The sequence below is a fragment of the Ischnura elegans genome, chromosome 3, assembly GCF_921293095.1.
Source record: "Ischnura elegans chromosome 3, ioIscEleg1.1, whole genome shotgun sequence".
NCBI lineage: Eukaryota > Metazoa > Arthropoda > Insecta > Odonata > Coenagrionidae > Ischnura > Ischnura elegans.
Genome location: NC_060248.1, coordinates 62897585 through 62922916, shown reverse-complemented (window position 1 = coordinate 62922916; position 25332 = coordinate 62897585). Strand labels below are relative to the sequence as shown.

Here is a 25332-nt window from a genome sequence, read left to right as displayed (position 1 = left end):
AATACACACATTTAGACACGTGAATTTCAGATCCTAGGCTAGATAGGATTAGCAACAGTAAATATAGCACGCTGTTATGATTGACCTTATTGACATTGATACTATTTACTTATCATACCGCCGCAGCGATCGAACCAAATAAAATCAAACTCAGTTAATTCATTACAGTGGGTGCTTTCCCGCACTTATTTTTTAAAAACGCTGTTTTAATTGTCACACCAGGGAAGTTATTTTAAAATACAATATGAAAAATTACCAAGTGTTTTCATGAAAACAGAACTTTCACAAAGTTGATTCATTGTAATTTCATAACAATTGTATTTTATAGTAATTAGGAAAAGCACTAGCTTGCCATCTCAAATTCCAGGCTCGACTTAGGTGATGCAGATATGTTTTCAAGAAATTCCGATCCCTCCTTAGATGCTACAGGAAAATTCCTTCTAGTGCAGTACACCCAATGTCGGAGGGGACGTGTAACCGCGTAGCACTAAGAGGCTTTTCTTAAGAGCATCCCAATGACTACGCTGGATTTATCGCCACCCTTCCTCGATCTCAAACAAGCCTTACCTCACCGAATTATACACACAAAATTGTTGTTGCAGAACCTCTTCTAGAATGGCACATTATGCTTCACAGTACATAGGCACAGTATGCTTCACTTATAAGTACACAGAAGTCACCAAAACGGTATAACTATTTTTTCTACAGCGCATTCGCGGTCGAAATAACATGAAACTTATACAAATTTAATTCATACCGTACGGTTTCTTTCTTTCCAACTCATTCACATAAACAAATCATCTTCTGTTTCTCGTCCGATTAGATTTAAAATATCTCCTTTTTGAAGTTTTCTATCCGTAAATATTAACCTGCACCAACCAAATACTTTCAATATAATCAACCAAATACATTCCAAAAGTGGTAGGCAAGGAATGACTTTTTCCACTGTGTAATTATCTTCCTACAGTGCATACATCTCCAACCCTATATGGTCCAAATCAAACTTCAATCGACAGAGCACTTTTATGTGCGAAATATGACAATGACTTTCATTCGGTATGCTTCATTTGTCTAATGCATTCGGTATTTCTGCATACTGGCAATGCTTCAAATGGTACGTGCCGCACAAAAAAAGCTGCCACATTGAATGCAATCGTTTGTTTGCATATATTACAAAAGATTGGCAGGAAAATGCAAAAGCAAAATATTCAAATAAAATTTGTCGACAAAGATAAATGAAGAAAAGAAATCAAGTTGATTTCCATTAAACTAATAGGAACTGAAAATAAATTGTGGACCGAAAGGTAAAGCCACTGTTCAAAGACCCTTAAGTAAACTTCTCCATTCAAGAGAAAATTCTCTTAACAAAGACAATGCTCATACTTTGGGACTGGGCTTCATAAATGCCTGCGAAACATACAATTAAGAAGCTGTAGATATATAATTGAAATTCTGCAATAGCTATGACAGCGCACAAAGATGAGATATGTTACCTTTCCATCGAATTGAATTAAATCATGGATGACTTTTATTGTCGTTGCTGCTCTTCTCATGAAAGTATGTTAGGAGAAAAAACTGTTTCTATCCTGATAATTTTGCATACCATTTTCCTGAAATTTAAAACTACGATTCAATATATTTCTGAAAGTCTTCTCACGATTGTTTAGAATACGTTAGAAAATATACTGCCATAAGTTTAAGCCTTGTACGTGCACTCGTAATAACAGCATCGCAACGGAAATATTTTTCATATAAAAGTGGAATTTCGCATACGAGAAAGGCGATGTGATGAGAGGCAAAGGATCAAAGTGTAGGAGTGGAGGAAATTATCTACTTTGCGACATTACATGACGATAGATTCGCAAAATCTCGATAATGGCTACGAAAACGGCTTCTTTCATTTTTTTAAACATGGATCACAATGACAGATAAGATATCTTACAGAAATTCAGATCACATGAGGAAACATTTTGCTTTTAATACACGCCCAAATTCAGTACTGAGAACATCACTGCAGCTTATCAAAAAATTTCTTTATCACAACCATTCTAAGACAAGCGGAGCTAGGCCTGATTTTGTAAACGTGACCATGTTTGGGTCTTAAAATCTCAGTCACTCAATCTCAAGATTGCTTCAGATAAGAGATGGTAGAGTTCAGGGGCGCAGCTAGGAATTAAGGCTGGGGGGGGTATTAGGTACAACTAATACCGGGGTTTGTGGGGGTATGGAATACCCACCAGGATAAGCGGTAAGTACGAGATTAATAAATTGCGAAATTTTTAGATAAATGGTTCAAAATGGTGAGTTTTACAGCTTTCTGAGGGATATTTTATTAATCCTTACACTATTTTATTAGTAATATCAATTTTTAAATTAAGTAAAATGGATTAAACTTTTAAAAAATTCGGAGCTCTGGGGGGGGGGGGGGGGGGGTTTATCCCCCAAACCCCCCCCTCGCTGCGCCACTGGTAGAGTTCACCCCGCACTAAGTCACTGTAGTAGGTCAAGCGTCTTTGAATATTTGACAATCCTTTAAGCATGTATGTATTTGGCCAAGCTTTACGATCAATTTACGCGCACACAATATTATTCCTCACAAACACTCGAGCTTTCTCGAAGAAAAAGGAAGAAGAGCACCAAAGAGAAAAGAAGGTGATATTGTGGGCAGGAGGTGGCGAGATGGAAGAGGAGTAGGGGAGGAAGGAAGGAAGGGCAATGGGAAGGGGAGAAGTAGGGAGATGGAATGAGATCAAAAGGTATGAGGGATAAGGTAAAGGTGTAGGGGTGGAACTTTCGTATAAAAGGGTTGGTGGGGAAGACGGTAGGAAAGGTGGCGAAGGGAAGCGGGAAGAGAAAAAAGGGGGTGGGGATAAGGGGGAAGGGAGGAGAGGAAGGAGAGACGGGTAGCAAGTGTGAGTCGATTCTTTCATCTGATTGGACGATGGCCTCAGCGGCAGCCGCATCTGGAGGAGTGGGGGGGGGGCGACCGGCCACTTCCCCATCCTCCTCCTCCTGTGCTTCGGAGAAGAGCGAAGGAGAATATATTCCCGTAGGAGGAGAGCACACCATTCTCATATTTTTTTCATCTCTCTTTTGTTTCTTTCCTTTATTTTTCGGCTCGTTCTTTTTTTTCACTCTCTTTCTCTCTCTACCCTTCCGTTTCTTACTAACTCCTCTCCTCCCGTGTTGGATTTAATATATGCGTCCGTCTGCGGAGTTTCGCAAAGAGATCATTTTTTTCCATTGCTTCGGAGAGTGTGCCTGGGTGAGCTTTGTTTTGAATTAAAAGTGCCCTCGTTATTAATTAACTCTCCAACGGACATGCAGGCGATTTAATGGATGGTTACAGCAAACCTGTACGCAAGTGCGTAGCGGGCGTACCCCGGCAAATGATATTTTTTTCTATTCTTTCAGAATGTCTATTTTCAATTGAGTGTCGCCAATTCTGCAAGTCGTGGTTCGTATGAAGCAATTTTCGCCTTTCAGAGCGGAGGGCGTTACAAGCCGAATGAATAGGATGACTAGATAATGGAATAAGATTTTAATGATTTAACACTGCCGCGGAAGAATCGATGCTCATAATTTTAGCAAAGATTATTTTATTCAGAGAAATAATTATAAAAGATAAAAAGAGTAACACATAGAGAGCGAAATATACAGAAAATTCTGCGCGCCATGTTTACAGAACGGGTATAATTCAGGCATAACAAAGATGCACTCGTGACTTCAAACATGGACATGAGGGGAAAGAAATGCTATCGCTCTTCTCGAATTCTGGATGGTTATGAGAATTAAATGCTAAAATTTCCCACAAAGTCCTTTAAATAAAAAGATTTTCACAGAAGAGGAATTGTAACGCCGGGAGACTCGAAAACAAAAATCTGTGCATTTAACCACAAGCACCATTTCCCTTCCAGTCAATACGGCTACTTGGGTTCTTCCCATGATCTCAAACCATAGGGCGTTCATTTAGTTACTCGAAAAACTGCACTGAAAGATACCCTGTTGAAAGATGAGAAACTCAACTTCGCACCAGAATGGATACAAATATTTTCTGCCGCAAAATCTCTGGATTAAAAAAAAAGAGTAATTGTTCCGGGATAAGGAATTTGACTGTGAGTACCTCTCTCAATTCCGAACAGTGGCAGTTAAACTGCTAAATAATTTATCCGGTGCTCTCACATCGAAAGCCTACCGAAACCGCGTAACTCAGATAGAGCATTGGAACTTAGAAATTTAACGCAATGATTTATTCGAGAGATTCGAGTCCCAGGATCGACCATTTTAAAATCACTGCGGGACTTCTCTCCGGCTGCTCAGATTCCTCGGACAGGAATCATAAATCGTGTTCGGCCACGCGCAAGGCAGCAATGCCCCCTATAACCTTTTAATCGCTCTAAACCAACAGAGTTGGAGTGTGGACGGAGATAAATGATCTCAAGGAGCACAGTGTCGCCGAGTAGCCTAGATGTGCCACAATGGTTATAAACGCGATAGCATTAAATATCTACATCAAACAGATCAGATAGAGAGAGTCGCAACGGAAAAGCATGCGCCATTACTCAAAACCTTCCTTGAGTCATGAAACATGAGGACGTAAATCACCGCTATGGAAAATAGGTTAAATCCTCCACGCGCACATTAATCACATTTTTTTCAGTCTCTTGCTCCGCGGGGGAAGGTGAAACAAGAGCAGTGGTACAGGGCAGTGAACCAGTCGAACCCATCCGAAGGGTGGTGATGGCCGAGGGTAGAGATAGCAATGATGGCAAAGGGCCTCGTTCAATCTCCTAAGTCAGGCAATACGAGCCTTTAGAAAAAGGTACACGAAACCCACGTAAGCCGACTGCCGCGACTGAGAAATGCTCATAACGAACGTTAACCGGAAGGAAAATAATCTGCTAAAAAAAAAGTAGCTGCATATCGGCGTCTTCACTTTTTCCTACCTCCCCTTTTCAGAGGATTGAATGGATAGTCGAATACTCCGGGAAGCAGGAAGTACAGCGGATGTGATGTATTCCCGGCGAACAATGGCAGTGAAGATTTCTCGGGTATCACACCGGGTAAAGTCCTCTTTATCTCCTTCCTTCGTTTCGATGTGACACTCGGCCATTGTCCAAGAGGAATCCACGAGATTATTTTTTTTTCAGCACCCCGAATCCCTGAGGAGGATGGGCGAGTTGCACATCGTAACGTCGCCTCGGATGGAGTTATGGAGGACCTCACTCAGTGTGAAACCCGAGAAATCTTCATTTTCAAGTACAGGGAATGATTTGCGTGAAGTCTTCTCGGGATATCCACCGCTTTAATTTTGTGAAAATTCTGAGGATATTTCAAGCAAATAGTCAAAGCTATTTTTTTATAGATACTAAGTATTTCATTAGCTACTAGAGAGACTAATGACAGTACAGGGGAAAAAAGAAGTTAACTGACGAGCGTTTAAGTCGAATTAAAATAGATAAACTAATCAGCAAGAGTAATTCAACGAAATTTGCACAAAAATTCGCGTTGATGCAGACAGGATCTCGTCAAGGAAAAATTTATTTCCACCACGGAATTTTGGCATTTTATATTCACTTGCAACTAATCAGTAGAAATTCAGCGCTATCTAATAAATATATTTTTTAATTGTGGATAACAGAATTGCGAAATAAATCACTTATTGTCAGCAATATTCCAATAACCTACTATTGGGTTTCAACTACAATATAGTTATTATCAAGGTGTCCTATTATAAGGCTGCACATCATGACTGTATAGTAGTTAAAACCCAGAGTCGGAGTAACAAAAGTTTTTGTGGAACATTACTGAGTAATTTATTTCGCACTATAGATGTGTAGTTCCACCAAGTGAAGCCTGAACACTTGATATATTTATGGAAAACTGTTAAAACTGATTATACCTCAATGATAAATACTAATAGCATCTTGAATTTTTCTGCATCACTGTCACGGAGAACACCCTCCGGTTGATATTAAGGTTAAATCAAGATTATTAGAGCTGTCTTCCAATTCTTTGATTGAACCAGGGTGGAACGGGCATTTTATTTCCTCCAATACCACAAACTGTAACGGAAGTGTACAAAATCGGAAAAACGAAATCCAAAATAGTTGCATTAAAACTGTTTTCCTCGAAAGAAAATTAATGTGGGATAGAACTTCCCCAATGACAACATAAAAAAGCAGCAGAGAAAATATTACTCCAATTTATGCTCCTCTTGCAAGTTCTGAATGATTCAGCCAAGATATTAACATTTCAAGCATTGGGTAATGGCAGCTAGAATTGTTTCTCGTGAGAAATTGATCCTCATTATCTAATTACTGATCGGTATGATGGTAACTAGGTAGATATTATTACAGAGCGTCTGTGCCTCTCCACTGTTTCTAGAAACATAATGTGTTAAACCTACTCAAATGGATGCCATCCAATATTTATGAGGAAACCTATAAGTGAAAGTTGTGCATGAGACACACATGAGGAAGAGGAAGGCCGGCAGCGTGATGTATTCTTGAAAGAAAACAGATTTCGTCGGACATCATTTTTTACGCGGACAGATACACACCGAGCTTCGGCTCTGATCAGTCTTGCTCCTATGTTTATTTAAACTTGAGCCTTGGTTAAATGAAACACTCTGGAACACTTGAAACGTGTAAGTGACATGAAAATTGATTCCGGTGGAAAAGGCGCCAAAACACATCGCAGCGGCAGTCCCCAAAGGGAAACCTCAACATCGCTCCCTTTCCCCTCCCGGTTATTTACGATTGCACACCGAGGTGTACCCGAATAAAACAAAAACAATTGCATTAAACAGGTATGGCGACGTCCTTGGAAGACAGACGTCTATGAATCACAACCTGAAAGCCTCCCTCGTGCGGAAATACCTACCCGCTCAGGAATAAAACGCAACCCCCTTCTAGCATCCACGACATCTCCGGAGGTAAAACCTGTAACTTGGTATATGCTCAACTACCTCCAAACGACCTGAACGACTGCTATAGGGCTACTATATAAAACATACGGAGCATTAAAGAGTTTTTTTTTCTTTTCGTTGCGTCTTTTTTTTCAGTTCCTTTCCCTTTCTCCTTTTGAATCCCCACCTCTCTATGCAGGAAAGTAAAAGGGAGGGGGAGACGGTCCAGGAAAAAGCTGCATAATCAAGTCTTCTTCTTCTTCTTCTCCTCCTTCTTCCCTCTAACCCTCTTCCTTTCATCTTCTCTCCCCCGCGGTATGCAACGATTGTTTGCGCCAACTTTAGTCCGTGGCTGCGTCGGAGAGAGGAGGATCCATCTCTATGCAAATGTCACTTTAATAATCCGGCAACCCCGCGCGTCAGCGGAATGTATTTGCGATGGAAGTGAGAGAGAGAGAGAGAGTGAGAAGGAGAAAAGAACGAGTTGTTGGGATTGTAAAAAAAAAAAAGTTTCTTTCTTCGCGACGTACGGTGTGGTTTCAAGGGAAAAGAAGGCCATGAGCGAAAGGTGCAGGTATGGGCGTCATCCCGAAAGGTAGGCGGGGCAGTGCAGATGGTGACGATGGGCTTGGAAAAAAAATCGAGGAGAATCCCAGTCATTCCTGTTGATGTTGAGTCGCTGGGGTGTAAAAATAACGAAAGCAGCCGTAATATACCCGTCACCTTCCACCGGGGTAATCAATTCGCTGATCGATGTACCCGTGATCCTCAGCGGATAAAATGTTAGCAATGTTTGAGACGCGGGAAATGAGTTATTAAAAAAAGATATGAATTGAGATTGCTAATGAGAAACAGGACTTCCCTCGATAAGTTAAATATTGGGACACTGGAATTTTACCACGCATACAAAAAGACAATTGATAAAATTTAACTGCGACACAAACAACAACCGACCAAATGCCCACAGTGTGACTAAGCCGACAAAAAGGTTGCAATCAATAGGATCTTCAAGCACGATAATATATTTCGTGAATCAGGCTTAACAAGGGTTATCATCGTAAATAATTGATCCATAGAGGCGCAAATCATATTATTAGATATCATTACGAAACTTCAAAATACTACATGGCATGATAAAGAATATTGACATCACTATCACTTCTTTTTCCACTAACAAGCCATAAAAATGAAATTTTCCCATTCTAATACATTTCAAAAGTTATACCATTACGTTGAAAACTTTTCATTATTAAAGTAAACAAAAAATAAATAACTATTCATTAAAAGGGGGAGTATTCGTTTTCATGGCCCAAAATCACAAATTACAGCCACACCAAATAATTAGCATGATTCAACCGTCAGGAACAGTCCAACCTCGAAAAGAATACCGTGAAGTAAACAGGAGACACCGACACCTATGAAAATAAAAAAAACAGGATAAAATAAAATATAATCTCCTAAACGAAGGGATAAATGGATTCTCGTATTTTGTCTCAAGGTATAAAGCACAATGATTTTTTTCATTTGCTACAAGTTATACCGCAATTTTCCCGAAGTCAACCTAATCAAACCAAAATCTTTCGGATCCACATAAAATCAGTCGGCAATCAGACGCTTAGAGAAAAAGGTAAAAAGTTTAGCGGCCTCGAAAAAAAAAGAAAATTCAATTTTTTTAAGAGAATATAAGTTTAGGATATTAGTATGCGGCGGACTACGCTATTTAACCGTAGCAATCACTACAAGAACAATCCATTATCAAATGTAAATAAAGTACAAGTATCCAATACACGTAGCTACTTTATTTTTGGGGAGAGGCGAACTTAGTCATACATCGATTTTTAGCACCTTATGCCATTAATCAAGATGAAGGTGAATATTTCTTAGAGAGAGAGAGAAGTAATTTCCTCCTTGACAGCAGCGATAAGAGGCGTCCAAATGTAATTCATAAATCCGACTAGTATATTTTGACAAAAAAGAGGGGGATTAAATTAATTTTGAATTTCATCCGTCACCAAATACTAGCGTCAGAACATTCTCATAGAAATTACTGCAAGGTGGCTGACTCCTTACCCTAAGAGGCTTTAACCTGAGACAGAGAATAATCAGGGGATCAGGTGTAAAAAGCGTTTACATACAAAGAAGCTCAAGGAATCACTAAGGCAGCTAAGAATCATAACCCCACTGGTTGAGGAGCAAAAAAGACAGTTCAATGACCCTCGCTAATTTACCTACTCACGAAAACTGCCACAAATTGGTTCAAGGAAACCCATCACAAGAGCCCGAAAATCTCATTTATATGAACAAAGGTAATAAGCAATACATTAAATGCCGTAGAGACGGAAAGAAGCCAAAATAATCTCTTAGCAGTCACGCACAAGTATAAATTGCCTCACGCAAACTTTTGCCACTTCTAAGTATCTCTCCAGCAAAGTATCCACTATTCCATCATTAAGGGCCAAGCTACTTTTCGAGTCCACAACATCTCAGCATACTATCCAACGCAGCCTCCAAGCACATTCCTTATGTTTGCCCTACTTTTCCATGGAGAAAAATTTGGTATTACTATCTGGTTACCCTGTTTCATCCCAACGAAAAGCAAAGTTGGCCAGAAATGAAATAGCGCACACCAAAACAAATACGAGCACAGAAAGAGAGATCTATTGAGATCTGAGCATCAGTATCGCTGTTGTAAAGAACGCTAGGTTTATTTCAAGGTAATAATGAATAATATTTTTAAAAAATACATATTTCTTTTCTATATTTCGTTACTTTTCCTACGATGGCTCAATTTAGAGCTCAATGGTCAGCAACCTTTCCATGCATAAGAGCCGGATGCTCAAATTCCAAAGATACCGAAAACACATTAACGAATTCATTACCGGGATATTTAATGCAATGTTTCCCTTCAGATCGAAATATATTTCATCTGCATTAATTATAACTCATTCTATTCTCCTTTTCCTCAACTTCCGCGGTTACGAAACTTTCAGCCGTTTATCACATTCCAAAGCATCCCCTCCCCTCCGGGCAGGCTAAACCAAAAAACTTGTGCCTAAATATCCCAGTTGACAATTTTCTATTCTTTCCCAAAATTCTGAATACTCCTCCGTTTCGTTCCCTCTCCATTTTCACTATCACCATCATTATACTACAGAACCACATCACGGGTCTTCTTATATTCCTGCCGTAACATCCACATTTTAATCCATCGCACATATTCGCTCTTCATTGCCTTTTATCCCATCAATATATCAAAAAACATGTTGTTTTAATAAAAATAGTCGTGGAAACATTAGATAGTACATCATTGCAGAGTAGAAGATAAAAATGTAACGTAGTTACGGTGATCCGAGATACTAATTTGTTCATCACACCCACAAAGGTGGTGAAAAAAGTATGTCGTAGTCGATTTTTCGAGTAAATAATCTATTTTTATTCGAAATGGAAAGCTCGAATTTTCCACAAAAATCGAAATTAGAACCATAAGTTCGAATAATCGAAAAAAATCTAAGGTTCTTCAAAACAAAGTATGTACAAAAAAATTCTACTCAGAATATATGCTTGAATTAATCTTAGCATAAATTTACAAATGCACGCACATTAAAGTTTTGGGATCAGAGCTTGATTCCCTTCAGCCTCACTAAAATTTTTAAGAAAAATCAGCTGATCGAGATGCTCTATTGATGATCGAGGGCGTGGCTTTCCAATTTTAACGGGCTTAGAGAAAGGTCTTCAACATTGGACGGATGACGTTATCACAGGCCGATAGTCATGAATGATGAGATCAAACGAAAAGGTCAAAATCGAATACAAAAACTCAAGTTTGAATCGAAACTCGAAAGTTGTGGTTCGATCTCAATTATCTACTATTTAAACTCGACTCTCTATTTTAATCGAAATCGATTTCTCCTTCACCCACCCACAACATATGCTTTCATCTCGTTTTTTTAATCTTCGGGGCCACCCACTGACGGATCGTCGGCACAATAAATTGAAACGGAAAATTGACGAATATTATTCTCCAACAATAACCACAACCCCGGCCTCGGTGGTGGCGGAGATAAGTCCCGTAGGTCGCATGTTCGAGTCCAGCCAGGTTAGATTGTGAGTGAACGTGTATTATTATTGTTGTTTATTGCTGTAGTTGTTGATTTTAATTTTTTTTTTTATTTTTAACGTTAGTTTTGATTCCTCATCGCCCTGTTTTCGGGATATTTGCGATAAATAAAATAAAGTGTTCATGATCTCTGCATTTCGTCAGGGTTTTCTTCTGCGTCAGCTTGTTTGTGGACAACATTTCTTCAGGTTGAAGGTGTCGGCTGTTGGTTTCTGCCTCGCTTACATATTGTAGGCTGGATGCATACTTAGCTTAGCTAAGTAATGGCTTACTGGAGCTTACATACTGTAAGCTGCACTGTGATTGGCTGTCTGACTGGGCGCTCCTGAAGAAATGCTGAGATCAAACCATCGCCGCGGAAACCTACGTTCTAACATTAAAGTGTCCATGTTAATATTTAGGGCATATTTCGGGAGGGCAATCAGTCAACTCAGTATTTTCATCCGATGCTAATGAAAAGGCAAATCTTACTCATTTGTTTAGACTCGCACGGGAGGGAGATCGGCAAGAAGCGGTGAGTAATGGGAGAGGGGATGGAGCGACGTATATTCATACCGGAGAAGGGGATCCTATTCACGACCGCGAGATCGCCTTTCGGATAGCGGCAAAAAAGGCATAGCAGCAATCTCGGGAGCGCGGAAGGTGGGACGTTCAACTCTCCCAACTTCCCGGGTCTCTTCCACGTAAGGGTGTTATCATCAGGGATACTGGTATGGGATGGACTGGATAGAAGGAAGAGGTACGAACAATGCCTCCCGCGAACCCATCCCATCCGCCCTGGCGACTCCTCGCCATCCGATACCACAAAAGAACGTGCCTCTCACTTGAAATAGCCCTCCATCAAGCTTCCTTAGAAAATTGTGCGACATCGCCTCACACCTTCCAATTCGATCACGAACGTCGATAATCGAGTGTCTCGACCATCCGAAGCGTTCGGATAAGTGTACATCAATAAGATAGCGCCTTTTGCCGATGAGTTATTACACGCGTGCGATGGGTACCTAAAAATCGTTTCAAAACTCGCCGGCAACTCCAAGGGATCCAGAGGAATTTTCCGCATGAGATTCTGAGGAAACGACCCCTGCCAGTAAAAGAGCTTCGCGAGTCAAAAGACACGGCAAAGCCTCAACAGACCAGAGTGAACTGATACGCAAGGTGAGAGTGTTTTCATTTCTTTTTGTCGGGATTGTAAGACTTTGTAAGAGCCCAACAGGACCTTCTTTCGAGAGCAACGGAAATACAAAAAAGATAGGTACATCAAAAGCACTGTACTTAACTAGAGGAATCGAATCCCGATGATTTTTTCTCTGTGGATCTTTCGCCCGATTGTGCATTGCGGGTGATTCCCGTAAAAGTCATCACCGCGGCTAGTCCCGGTATACTTTAAATTAACTAGAGGATTTTAAACCAATTTTACAGCCATATTCATCTGCAACGTTTCGCTCACCAAATAAAATTAGCACAAGTGGCATTGATAGATTTTCCACAAATCAACATGCTAATTTTCTCACGGAATTTTGTGGCCCCCCTTCGTTTAAGTTCCATCAATTTACAGTGATAATAAAGTATACAAAGGCCGCATCTTGTGCAAACCATCTAACCCCATTGATTTCAACCTGTGATTTATTTAATACTTATAATCTAAGGTATTAAAACGGATTAGGCTGTTTGGTAAGAAAAATTTACTGAATAAATTAGTCCCATCCACCTTCCTATAATGATTTTTACCTCATTTCTTCAACATGAGGTCATTACCCTTCATTTTATCCTGAACGCAATGGCAATAAGATAAAATAATTCTTTAAATAGAGCCCGTTACTGATTGGTCAACTGGCTGAGAGCCAAAATCGTCTGGAGGGGTGGAATACATACTCCATGTTGCAGGTACGCGCTGGAAGGATGACGCAGGAGAAGACACAAGTGAAAGAGGAGGGCTCGATGCGCGTATAAGGGGACGGAGAAAAATGCGTGTTGGAGTCGGCGACGGGGCGATAAAACATGAGGGAGCAAGAGTCGCACGTGACCGTGGGTCGAGCACGCGCACGCCGGGCATTCCTGGGCGCGCACGCGAGTGACGACGAGCCGGCCGGCAGGACGCCCACGCGACGCTTAATAGCCCAGTCAACGAACGACGAAAATGGCCAAATGCTGCCTTGGATCGATAGAGAAGAAATTACTAATGGTGAAGTGAATTTGTGAAATCTTTTCACAGTAGCACATTACGAAATTAGTAATTGTGAAAATGTTAACTGCCTTGAAGCTCTACCTTGGGTCGATAGAGAAGAAATTACTAATCGTGAAGTAAATATGTGATACCTTTTCATAATTACTAATTCAGAAATTAGTATGGTATGGTATTTGGAGGAGGCGACCGACAGCTGAGGTCATTTGCGCCATGAGGGAAGGGTGTGGAAGGAAGGGTGGAGAGAAACCCGGCGTCGGCGTTAGCCTGCTCTTAACGAAAGGCGCCAAGGGGACCACGGCTTAACGTCCCATCCGATGGACGGAGTGTTGCGCTTGAAATGTCCTCCACAAAACATTCAAGCAGGGATCGGACAGTCTCTGAAAATTCTCTGCCACCGTCGGGATTTGAACCCGAGCCCGCCGGGTGGGAAGCCAACACTCTAGTCACCACACCAACCCGATCCCCCAAGAAATTAGTATTGTGAAAAGATTTACTGACAGGAGTATTGGGAGAAGCGCTAAACCAACAATCTCAGGAAGAGGCGTGGAGGAGGCGACCGACAGCCACGGTCATTAGTGCAATGAGAGAAAGGTAGGGGGAAAGTGTGGAGAGAAACTCGGACTCGGAATTAGCCTGCTCCTAACGAAAGACACTAAGGGGACCACGGGTTAACGTCCCATCTGTCAGACGAAGTGCTGTACCTGAAGAGCCATTCTCAAGTTGGGATCGAGCAGCCACTGAAAATTTTCTACCACCGCCGGGATTTGAACCCGGACCGTCTGGGTGGGAAGCCAGCGCTCGAGCCACTATACCAACCCCATTTAGCAGTCCATCGTTCGCCACTGCCATCGTTCCATCATTTCAATTCCTGACGACTTCAGGCAAAAATAAGTTGCAAATAAACCTGAAGTGGACACAAAACTCAAATGTCGAAAGCTTGCTTGACCGCGAAATAAAATTATTTTATTTAAATCTTGGGATTGCTGACCAGTGGTGATGGTTAAAACTTTTAACTTCAGATTACAGTAGCAGTTGAGACATGAATCCATAAGTTTAACAAAGTGGTGGATTACTTATTGAAAGCTTCTTCTTTTAAAATTCAGGTTTTTAGAGGTTTTTCTGCAGAAGGTTTTAGTAAATTTTATAATTCGGGAGGTTTAAGTTGAGTATATAGTCATGTTTTCCGGATGCCAATTACTGCCATCGTTCCATCATTTCAATTCCTGACGACTTCAGGCAAAAATAAGTTGCGAATTAACCTGCAGGGGACACAAAACGCAGATGTCGAAAGCTTGCTTGAACCGCGAAATGACTATCCGCCGGAATAATAAGAATGAAAAATCGACACAATCGGGAATATCATTTTGAGTTCAAGTCAAGGAGGATAATTCGTCTATTTTCAGCAAAAGCAATTAAATGAAGACTTACGTGGAGATTAGGATTTATTAAATAAATTAAATTAATGGAGAAGGTGACCTGGACGGAGAGGAGGAGGAACGATGAAGTGCTGGATATTGTGGATGACGAGAATAAATTTCTAGATGAGATACGGAGACGACAGAAGGTATGGATGGGGCGAGTACTTTGCGGGGAAGGGATGTCGAAAACAATTTTCAGAGTAGATTGTTGGGTAAACGAGGGAGAGGAAGGAATAGGATAGGATATTCAGATAGAAAGAAATGGAGTAGGCCTTATTATAAATTGAAGAGGGAAGTCCAGGGAGGGAGGGGATACTGCTAAAATATCTTTTAAATACTCCATGCAAGCCTACCTTTATCGGTAAAATACTTAATAATTATTGCATTCATTTTCTAATTTAAGGCATAATTGAAAAATGCAGGAATATATATGAATCAGCTAATAGAATACACTATTTGCACATGGGACATGATAAGATATTTTAATCAATACTCTCAAGGAATGTAACTAGCACTTAATTTTTTACGCAGCATGTTTTTAAAAAAATGACACCAAACCCTTCATCTTCCAGCAGAATATGAGAATGTCTATGCACAGACACAAGTTACAGTGGTAAATATTGGAAAAGGAGAGTATACGTAGGCACGCAGTTCAATTAAATCTAGAGCTTCTCGACCAAAAAATTACCCCAGAACGGTAGTGTTTTTTTCCGACAAAATTCGTGGGGTGTCTGAAAATATTTTATTGCTACATAACCAATTACAGGAAGCGGTGATTTAATGAAAGCTCTTGGTACTGTTGGAACAACGGCGGGCTTACGAAAACGATGGCAAAAGGAAGAAACTTTGAGCACAAAAAACACCGCAGCAGTCTCAAGGCCAGGAGTGCAGGGGAAAGAAAACTGCCACAACGATGTGTTGAATTGTGGGAATGTAATTAGAGAAAATAATAATTGCCACAGCAGACATTAGATAAGACTAAAAGAGAGCTTAAATACAACCAGGGGAGGTGTCTCAAGGAATAACTATTTTTTATCACTTCCAAATTACTCCATGCGAAATGAAAGGGCTCTAGTTTTGCAGGAACAATCTCTTCCTTCATTATGGAGACTTCTTTCACAAAATATTCAATGACCATAAGTCGAAAAAATATTACCGCAAAGGACTAGGAAAACAGAAAGCAATAAAGACACGGGACTTCAAAATTGAGTTTTGCTAGCAGCAAAAAAAGATTTAGGGAAAAGGTGTACATCCTAAAATTTCTCCAATTTAGTTGAAAAGTGGATTTTAGTAACCCAAGATGGTAACGAGTAGACAGGCTGCTGAAGGTATTGGGAAGGTATTAAAATATGAAGCGCGACCGTGAATATACTGCTGGAGGAGAAAATTCTCATTGATTGACGAAGACGGTAGAAGAAAAATCAATAGGCTGGAGTCTGGAGGTGATCTGTGATTATTATCAAGTAGGATAAGAGAAACCATCTCTATCTTGGTTCATATGTGAAAAGTTGTGGCTTAAAGTAAATCAGGCAGGATCTTAAGCAATGCCGTACGGAATAAGCCAGCTGCCACCCTTTGCTATTAATATTTAGACTAAATTCCGATCAATGTGCTTAACATACATGCAACAACAATACTAATATCTATATTTATACTCCACTATAGCAAGAATTTCCAAGATCCTATATTCACCAGCGAAAATGAGTGAAACACTGTCGAAATCCTTTTCGAATCGCGAAGTTTAAAAAAATCCTCCAAACCGTATTCTGCTTTTGATTTGATATTTCTACTGCTCAGCCATCGTTTGTTCTGCCTCACTCTGGCATTACCGCTTACCAGGCCACTACGACCACTCCTATTTCTCACCACATTAGGGCCAGAAACACTTGCACGTCATTTTGAAGCCAAAAACGAGGAATATCATTTTAAAAATGTATTTTTACGATAAAATTTATGCCAAAATCTCTTTTTTTTTATCGGATAATGGCTTTGACAGGGAAAAAATTGATTAGGATTATAAGGGTAATATAAGATATAAGGGTATAATGAAAATACAATACCCTACAATATCTCCATAATATAACCATACTACTATTTTGTTTAATACGCTCTAAAATTGAGTCTCATGTCTTAGCACATACCCAGCCACATCTGCTACTTTTTTGCAATACCTCTTTCATAGTGGATTCCCATTCCTCCCACTCTCATTTCAACCTTATATTTTTACCTCGATCCTCTCATAAATAATTTTTTCTATCGACAAAACCAAATATTTGTCGATAATAGCTAAGGGGTACCTATGATAATTTATGGGGAGGCCGGTAGCCGTAATTTTTAAAGAGGGAACGGGGATGGAGGAATAGGAGTTCACAGCAATATAAGGATGATTAGGGGAAAGAAAATATCTGGATCCGCTCCTGATAACAGCAAACTTCTAAGGTTTTCGGTATCTTTCTTTCTAGGCCCGTTACGGTTGAAGATCCACACCCATACGTTGACATGCTCCTCACGAAAACCCTATTGCTTTCTTGGGTTGATAGAGAAAGTTATTTTCTAGGAATAAATTAATGCTAGCTGATAAATTAATACAGAAAACAATCGTATTAGCCATGTCGAGTTCAACATAACCAGATTTTGGCGACAAGGGTTTTGAGAGGAAAAGCCATGATATAAATCCTTCTCGGAAATTATGATGAATCAACCAAGATTCAAAATAAACTGGATAGGTTCACATTTACATCTACATACTACCCCACAAGCTCAATAGGCGTGTGGCAGGGGATGTTAGGACACCATCAGTTTTTAGATAAAAAGGGAATGCTCTATCGAAATGATTAGAATTGTTAGTGTCATTTATCAGGGAATAAAACGAATTCCCATATCTATCCGTTCGGCAAAATATCTCTCTTAAATTGTGGCTTCTGTTCGACCTGGAAAAGTAGTGGGGTTCTAATACGATGTTCTCCGTGTAGCTCTTTAAGATATCCATTCTCAAAGCTCAATAAATCGAAGCCTGGCGCGCAGCCACCGAGTCTCTAGCGGATCCCAACCTATTTTTTTTTCATCTTAGTTACGCTATCTGTACGCCCGTAGCAGTTTGTGACGAATAGCTCACCTTTCCTTAACATTTTATTAAGTTCACGGACTAAGTCTTCCTTTGCCGGATCCCATATGCTCGCTGCATATACATGTCAGTCGAGTGGGAAATGTAGCCACTCTTTTACTTTTTCAACCGAAAATCTTCCCACAATACGCCTGACGAATCCTAGTTTCATCAGGGCTCTCCCAATAATATTTCTTATACATGTTATTTTTATTATTAAAATGAGACATTACAATATTCCCACTTATAGTTTTGCATAGTTTTATTCTTGCTTATAGTTTATTCTTGCACAACGCGTTTCGTCGTTACAACAACATCATCAAGTGTTAAAAGTGTTTGTTGTTTGTAACGACGAAACGCGTTGTGTAATAATAAAACTATAAGTGGAAATATTGCAATGTATCATTTTAATAATAGTATTACGAGCTTCCACCACATCGTGCCTAACATCATACAAGATACAGATTATTTTTAATTGATCAGATCAGTTTTTTCTGGACCGGATCCCATATACTCGCTGTATATTTGGTTAATAAATAGTTGAATATAACACCTTTTAATTTTATAAGGATCTAAGACATGAGTGTTTTTTTTAGCATCCAGTCTCAGTGCATACATTAAAATCGACGCGCGCAGAAGTTCAAGAAACTCCGGCGGATAAAATATGGGCACCACTCCGAGAAAGCTCGAGCACTTACCATTGTTGCCCACCTACTTGATGCGGATAAAAGGAAACGGATCCCTATTTTCTCGCCACTCGCCGGCATGCCGAACAGATGCGATCTCTCCCCCGTCGATCCCCGGCCGTGGAGGCAGGAAGGTAGGTAGGTAGGTATGCAGAAAAATTCTTCCGCGCGGGATGGTGCGCGCGCGTGCAAGAGTGCAATGCGTTCAAGTTGGCGAAAATGACAGCGATTTGCGGGTCATTTCTCGAGGGTGAATGATCGCGAAACCTTAATAGCGGGCATGGTGAAGATTTTTATCTCGAAAAAGAGTCTCGGAGCAGGGCGGACGAGCGAGCGAGCTCTCCTCTCGGCGGTAGGAGCCGAAGGATCACAAAAGCCGTTGCCCTCATTCCGATCAAAACCTCCGGCCACCGCCGCCACCTCATGGTCTACATTCTAACAATCCATAACCTGAGGCCGACGAGAAACTATCGACCGCCGAAGGAGCGTAAATGGAATCTGCCTCCCCGTAACGGAATATTCTACATCGCGGAAAAAAACGGTCGTCTTCCCGGAGTGAACGAGAGAGGCTCAAAGGAGAAGCTATCCTCCGACAAACCAAGCCTCTGAGGACTTGAGCTTTCTATAACATAATCCGACTGCAATATGAGCGGAACACAAAGGCTCCTTCATGACTTATCATGGACGGTAGGTAAAATATTCCCTCTAATGCCACGGCCCAAATGGCTTGTCGATTACGAAATTTCCTCAGAGAGCCCTGGACTGTCTTTAGGACTATAGATAGAGATATGTCATCCTCGCAGCCGGCTAAATTCATGAAAAAGTTAAAGCTTTCTAAATAACCACCGATGCCGATTAAAGTTACATCTTTTTCACTCGAAGAGAACCAAAAGACGGGGTTCTCCATATTTCAATTCCCCAATTAGGCCAATTTAAGTTGCTGTGAAGGAAACTTTATGCCAACATCTACGTAGTAACCCCGAGCACTTAGGGTATTTAGCTGCCAGAGCTTATTTAATACAAGCTAAGAAAGTACATTCTTGCACAACATTAAAAATAGAGCAGATACTTTATTCTTAAAGTGTAAATTTACGGGCAGAGCCGATCAAAACCTCCAATTAGCACTTTTTACCTCCACACGAAAGCAATAGGTAAATAAGCTGAGCAGCTCAAGAGAACATATATTAGAAATAAGTTATCCTAAACTTGCTTTTTCAAAGTAAAAAGTTGAGGATGACATTGAGTACAGTCAAATTTTCGATTAATAAGTTCTACTTTAAATATTTACCAATCAGACTGTTGAGAGGCTCAAAGCCAATGACTTTCTAATACATTCAGAGCTCTCAATAGAAAAGGCTCAAGCCAATCTGAACTCTGAAGCATACAAGTGCCTAACTCTATCTTTGAGATATAATCGGGAATGAGCATGAGTAAAACGCTGATTTTTCAACAATCTAATCATTTTTCGTAATATATTTAAGTATAGAGTGTACATGGTTGGTTCGAAAAAGGGCATACATCAAACCATTTCTCGATAGGTGCCAATCTTAAAATTTTGCTATGACTAGGTGTCATGCAAAATATTTTTTCCCTGGGTAGAGGCTATCCCTTTGACAAAAATGGGTTTCAAAGCAAGTTTTCAAAAATTATTGTTTTCTAAGTGATATTTCCCCTATTTCTGTTGAAATAAATTTATTTTAATAATTTTCTTCACCCGGGTGATTTAAATACTGTCTATTGAATATAATTTACATAATATTTATCGAATAAAAGGAGTACAATTTTCATTTTTTTTAATATGTACAATTTATATCCTATGTTAGTTACAGTACCGTCACGGCCTTAAGTTCTTAATTTTCCAATGTCTCAATTACCTGATAAGATGAGTAAAGGTCGTTATATAACCTGTAAATGACACGAAAAATTCACAAATATATCGTCAACAATACGAATACAATCACTATAATAACGAATATGCTTTTAAATTCGATTTTATTTTGTCTAGGATAAAATAAATCAGGAAGTAGGATACACAATTAAGATATAAGCTATCGTGAAATAAGTTCTAACAACATGACGAGAGCGGAAAGCACGTATTCCATACGTCAGAATCTACTTTGGAAAACAGCAAAGCCAATCTCCACAACAACCAACTGGATTCAATCTAGGTTCTTTTCAGGATCTATAAATGCATAGTACTTATATGAAGGTTTGTACTATTTTTCATTGATCCATTGATATTTAAAGAGTGAAGGGTGATTGTGATCAAGCACAAAAGAGTGGCCTTACACTTTCAAAAACTGAGCGAAAAATCTACCTAAATAATGCTAAAATAAAAATTATAACCAATTCGATAAAAATTAGGTGAACGTATTTATTGGGCAATATTTCATTAACCGTGATAAAAAAAATATTATTTTATAACGATCGAAATGGAAGAAAGAAGAAAATCAAGAATTCCTGAAATTTTTGTAACTATTTGAAACTTTTGTCATGGAAGAGTAGAAAGCCTCAACTCAGAGAAAAATATTAAGCATACCAACAAGTCATTGCAAAAGATTAGGAATGACACCCCTCGGGAAATTGTTAATGACATTAGCCATATTTGGAACCACCCTACTGTATGACAAATTTCCAAAACAACTAATACCCTTATCTGTGGAATGATTTTACACGCTTCGCTCACATAGGCAGGTATTCAATCTCTCCCTTCCAAAAAGATTACTATTGCAATGATCAATTTAAGTCAATTTTATCCCACCAGAGTAATACGTCCTCGGAAAAATCATGGACTTATCAAAGTGTTTAGAATTTTATGCATTAGATTTTGGGTCTAACCCCATTGCCATAAATAGATACCTACTCATAGATATATTCAGTCAGCAATAATTTACAAACCTATATTACGCTATCTTTCCTTTTTTGTTTGAAGATACACTTCCTTCATCCACAGAAAACCCATGCATCGTGAAAGCATAGAAACACAATATTTACCTCTGGCTTCTATATGATTTTAAAATAATAAATCGGTGGCCGCCCCCAAAAAATCACATCTTTGGGACTAACTCGAGGTATAAGAAACCACTTTTTTGTACTTGGTAATGTATAGAGAAGTGTTAAATAAAGCTTGAATTATTCCATTTATTCTTTTTATTCTGATATGAGTGTCAAAAAGATTCCTCTCACCTGCGTGGGCCAAAAACACGAAAAACTTTTAAAAACTGCAAATCCCGATTGTAACGCCAAATAAAATACCTCATTAGTCTAAAGGGTGATAAAAATTATTGATAACTGGTTTCCAAGCTGTTTTTGCGGGGCAAAAGGGTTTTTAAATTAGATAATAAATTTTATTTACAATAAATATCAATAATTTTAAACTATGTGTTAATATTGACGTTAAACTAAAAACATTAAATTAGATCATTTAATAGCGTGTTCCTACTCGTTACAGATAAGTTACTTCAAGCTTCCTCTCGCCATTACTTCTCCACGGCACGAGAAAAGGCGAAAATATTGTATATGTTTTATAATAAAATGCATTGATAAATATGCATAAAGAAACATTATCTCAGATTCTTCATAGCCTTAAAAATGGAATATCAAAGCATTGAAAGCGGTCAGTATCAGTTTTTATCAAATAAAAGAGTGAAACAATTACCTGTATTAATACAATTATTCATAAGTTATTTTCACCATAAATATTCCTTTTTAATGTATAAATGTTCAAAAAGTATTTGGAAGGCAAACGTAAACAGCTTTTAGTTCTTCCTAAACAATGCATGGAAACATAAAATGGTGAGAGGGATTCATTAAAAATTGAATGACTAACTAACAAGATCTAATTCTTGATAAAGATAATGATTGTGTACATATTTCTCACGCATTAATAGATTAAAAAATGAATTAAAACGCAAAGAAAGTATTTCAAGGGTGACAAAAAAGTTAGTTCTCGAGAATAATTAGATAAATCTCTTTTTCACTCGATTAACTGCAACCCACCGCAGTAAAAATTCTGTAAGTACCTAAAGTAGACTGAAAATGTCTACTTCATTAAACGGCAAAACAGCAGTTATTATGTCACTATAAGGCATTTTTAAAGACGTTCACATGTCGAAATTTTTGAAATACTTCTAACTAAGAAGATAATAATTACGTGTCGAATAAAAATCCGATAGCATTTCTCAAATATTTTAACAAATTCAAAATGATATAAGTGAAATACAGGGATTAAGAAGACGGAAAATTGAGTATTTAAACAAAACAAAAACAGGCATAAAATGTTTGAAAAATTCAACAATGACAATGTATAAGCATGATATAGTGCTTTCACCGAATTAAACGAATTAAGTACTCTGTGTTCCCTATCATCATTCCCAGAGAACGATAAACGTGACGTAATTCGAAACATCAGACATTATGGACTCCCTCCCGAGAATACTTTATCCATAGAAACAATAACTTAAACACATAGAAATAAAAGTCATAGAAGGTTGGTCTCAAACCCAAGAAAACCTGTTCATTCTTTTCCAGAATATACTAGTAGTCTTAAAACTTTTTCATCATTAACTGTCCTGTAATAGATACCTTATTATCAATCTCTGCTGATGACAGCTACAATGATCACAAAATTTTAAGAATTATTATGGGATAAATAAGCGAATGTCTGACTTGGAATGCCTGACTTTAGCCAGTATTAAGAGTATTTGAAAGAAAGGGCGTCTAATTTAGCCGAATAATAAAAATAAAGAAATAATTGAAAATTCTTGGCACATACACATTTTACTTTCTAAAACTGTTCCAAATAATTTCAATATAGGCATGACATGAGAAGAAATAGGTACTAATTCAACTAAGAAAATAGGTTTTCAGCATTTAAATTATTTTTATGCAAATCTCAGAGACTAGAATAATAATAATATCAGTCCATATTCGAGTAGACTGGCAAAATTTGCTGTTTCAGGTGAGATATGAAGGCATTGTTTCCATCATTAATACAGAGATTTCGCTGGTTCCACATGTGAGACCTGCAAAATCTCTTTACTCTGTCACAGAAAAAAACCTTGAGTAAGAGTATCTTTATAATAACATGCGTTGTGAAATATTTATGCAAAATTCACATTAAAAATTTAATGAAAAATGAAATTAAAAGCCACTAAATCACAAAATAATTTTGAGGTAAGTCAAGAAAATTTCTGCATAATAACGTAGAAAGTTTCCTCAAAACATTCTGATGAAAATTGACTCGCATTATTTGAAAAAAAAACTTTACCTCTGAATAATCCCGCTGAGACATAATTGCTGTCGTCTCCTCGATGATACCAGAAGAAACAGGGTGTCCTCTCCTTTCCACCTGGTTCTTTTTTCAGTCCATGTGAAGGATCAGTTTTTCTTTCATCGCAAATTCTTCCGAAGGCTTCCCGGCAATATTCAAAAGTGAAGTCTACACCGCTGACGATGAAGACGATAGAGAAGAAATAATGGAGGAGCTGGTGGGCAGTGCCTCTTCAGAAGAAAGGAACGACCTTTTCAGGCCAGCCGAAAGCCTTTGTCACTCGCGGGAGAGCTTACACCTGCCGCCCTCCGTACGAAAAACCACAGGCAAGGGGATGGGGGGAAGGGCACCTTGCAATTCAAATGAGACCAACAAAAATCACTCTCCCCACACACAATCCACTCCCTGGGAACTCACAATTCACCTGTAAATAGTGGTCACTGAAGTTCACTCACGGTTCTACGTTATTAAAACTTTTCAGGCAAATAAATACTGATATTAGCGGATATATATGCTCATTCCCTTCAGTCATGAGACTTAAATAAAAAACCCAAAGTTAACAACCGGACAAGTAGTCCCCGTCACTGTTTTCACCACCAAGAAATCTAAAATAAATTTAAGTAGGAAACACAGACCATTTACTGTAATGTACTCCTAACTACAACGTCATGGCCATATAAAACCAAAATGTAGGGGGGCAACAAGTGGTCAAAGATAACTTCCCAACGTGGGCACACAGTCGCGCTTCATAAAAGATTGCCCACACGGTTTGGCAAAAATCAATCGATTGACAGTTCAAGCCTTGCTCACTCACAGGTCACTGGACACATTGAACTCCGCCCCTTCACAGCATTCCTAAACATCCCGCACGCTGAATGCGGCACCGCCAGCGACGGGCGCCGCCTTCCTCTTCGCCCTCACCCTCTGCCGCGCTACTGCACCCGGCGCCGCCACCCCCATCACCACTGCCCTTGTGGGGCAAACCCCTGCCAATTACCCGCTCCTCTACAGTCCCACCGCGTGGCAATAAGGGGCTGCTTACCATGATACGGCCGGAGACCCCGGCTTCAAGATCATTCCCCCAACGGAGCACGAGGGTGAGATGGCAGCGGTAGAAGACGACGATGATGATGATGAGGACCAAGGGAGAAGCGCCTTAACACCGCAAGGCCCGGCGGCATCAGCCACTGCCACACTTGGGGAGAAGACGCCGCATTCCAGGAGCGACGCCATGTTGAAATACCTCACGCACACATCCACACGCAAAACACGCGGGCCGGCTCACGCACGCAAACTCTTGAAAGCCGCCCTCTTCCCCTCCTACGGCCTGTTGCCCCTACTCACCCTCCCCTGCCCTCCCTCCCCGCACCCCCCTCTGTCTCCCAGACACCAACCAACACACAAACCGGGGCTACTCACGCCTGCGCACACCCTCCCACACTACTCGACTCGACTGGGAGGAAAGGAGACAGAAAAAAACAAAACACACGCACACTTCCCTGCAAACCCGAATGAGTAAAAATTCTTTCCCGAGTTCGATTCCCTAATGTTTCAAAAAGATGTTCATTCCCGTCGGGGCCCGAGGGAAGATCCACATCACAGACCGAATTCCCCCGCAATGGCACAAGCTAGAATGAGGTT

At 39.6% G+C, this 25332-nt stretch overlaps 1 protein-coding gene across 1 annotated transcript in view; it reads right to left on the bottom strand.

The window, feature by feature from the left end:
* The window catches only part of LOC124155197 (heterogeneous nuclear ribonucleoprotein M-like), a 160133-nt gene extending 135209 nt beyond the window's left edge, over positions 1-24924 (bottom strand). Inside the window, exons 1-2 of the mRNA XM_046528915.1 lie at positions 24734-24924; positions 20294-20324 (exon numbers count right to left, since the gene is read on the bottom strand). Of these exons, the coding sequence (XP_046384871.1) occupies positions 20294-20324; positions 24734-24924 (222 nt within the window). The remainder of the gene's footprint in view (positions 1-20293; positions 20325-24733) is intronic.
* Between the last annotated feature and the right edge of the window lie 408 nt (positions 24925-25332).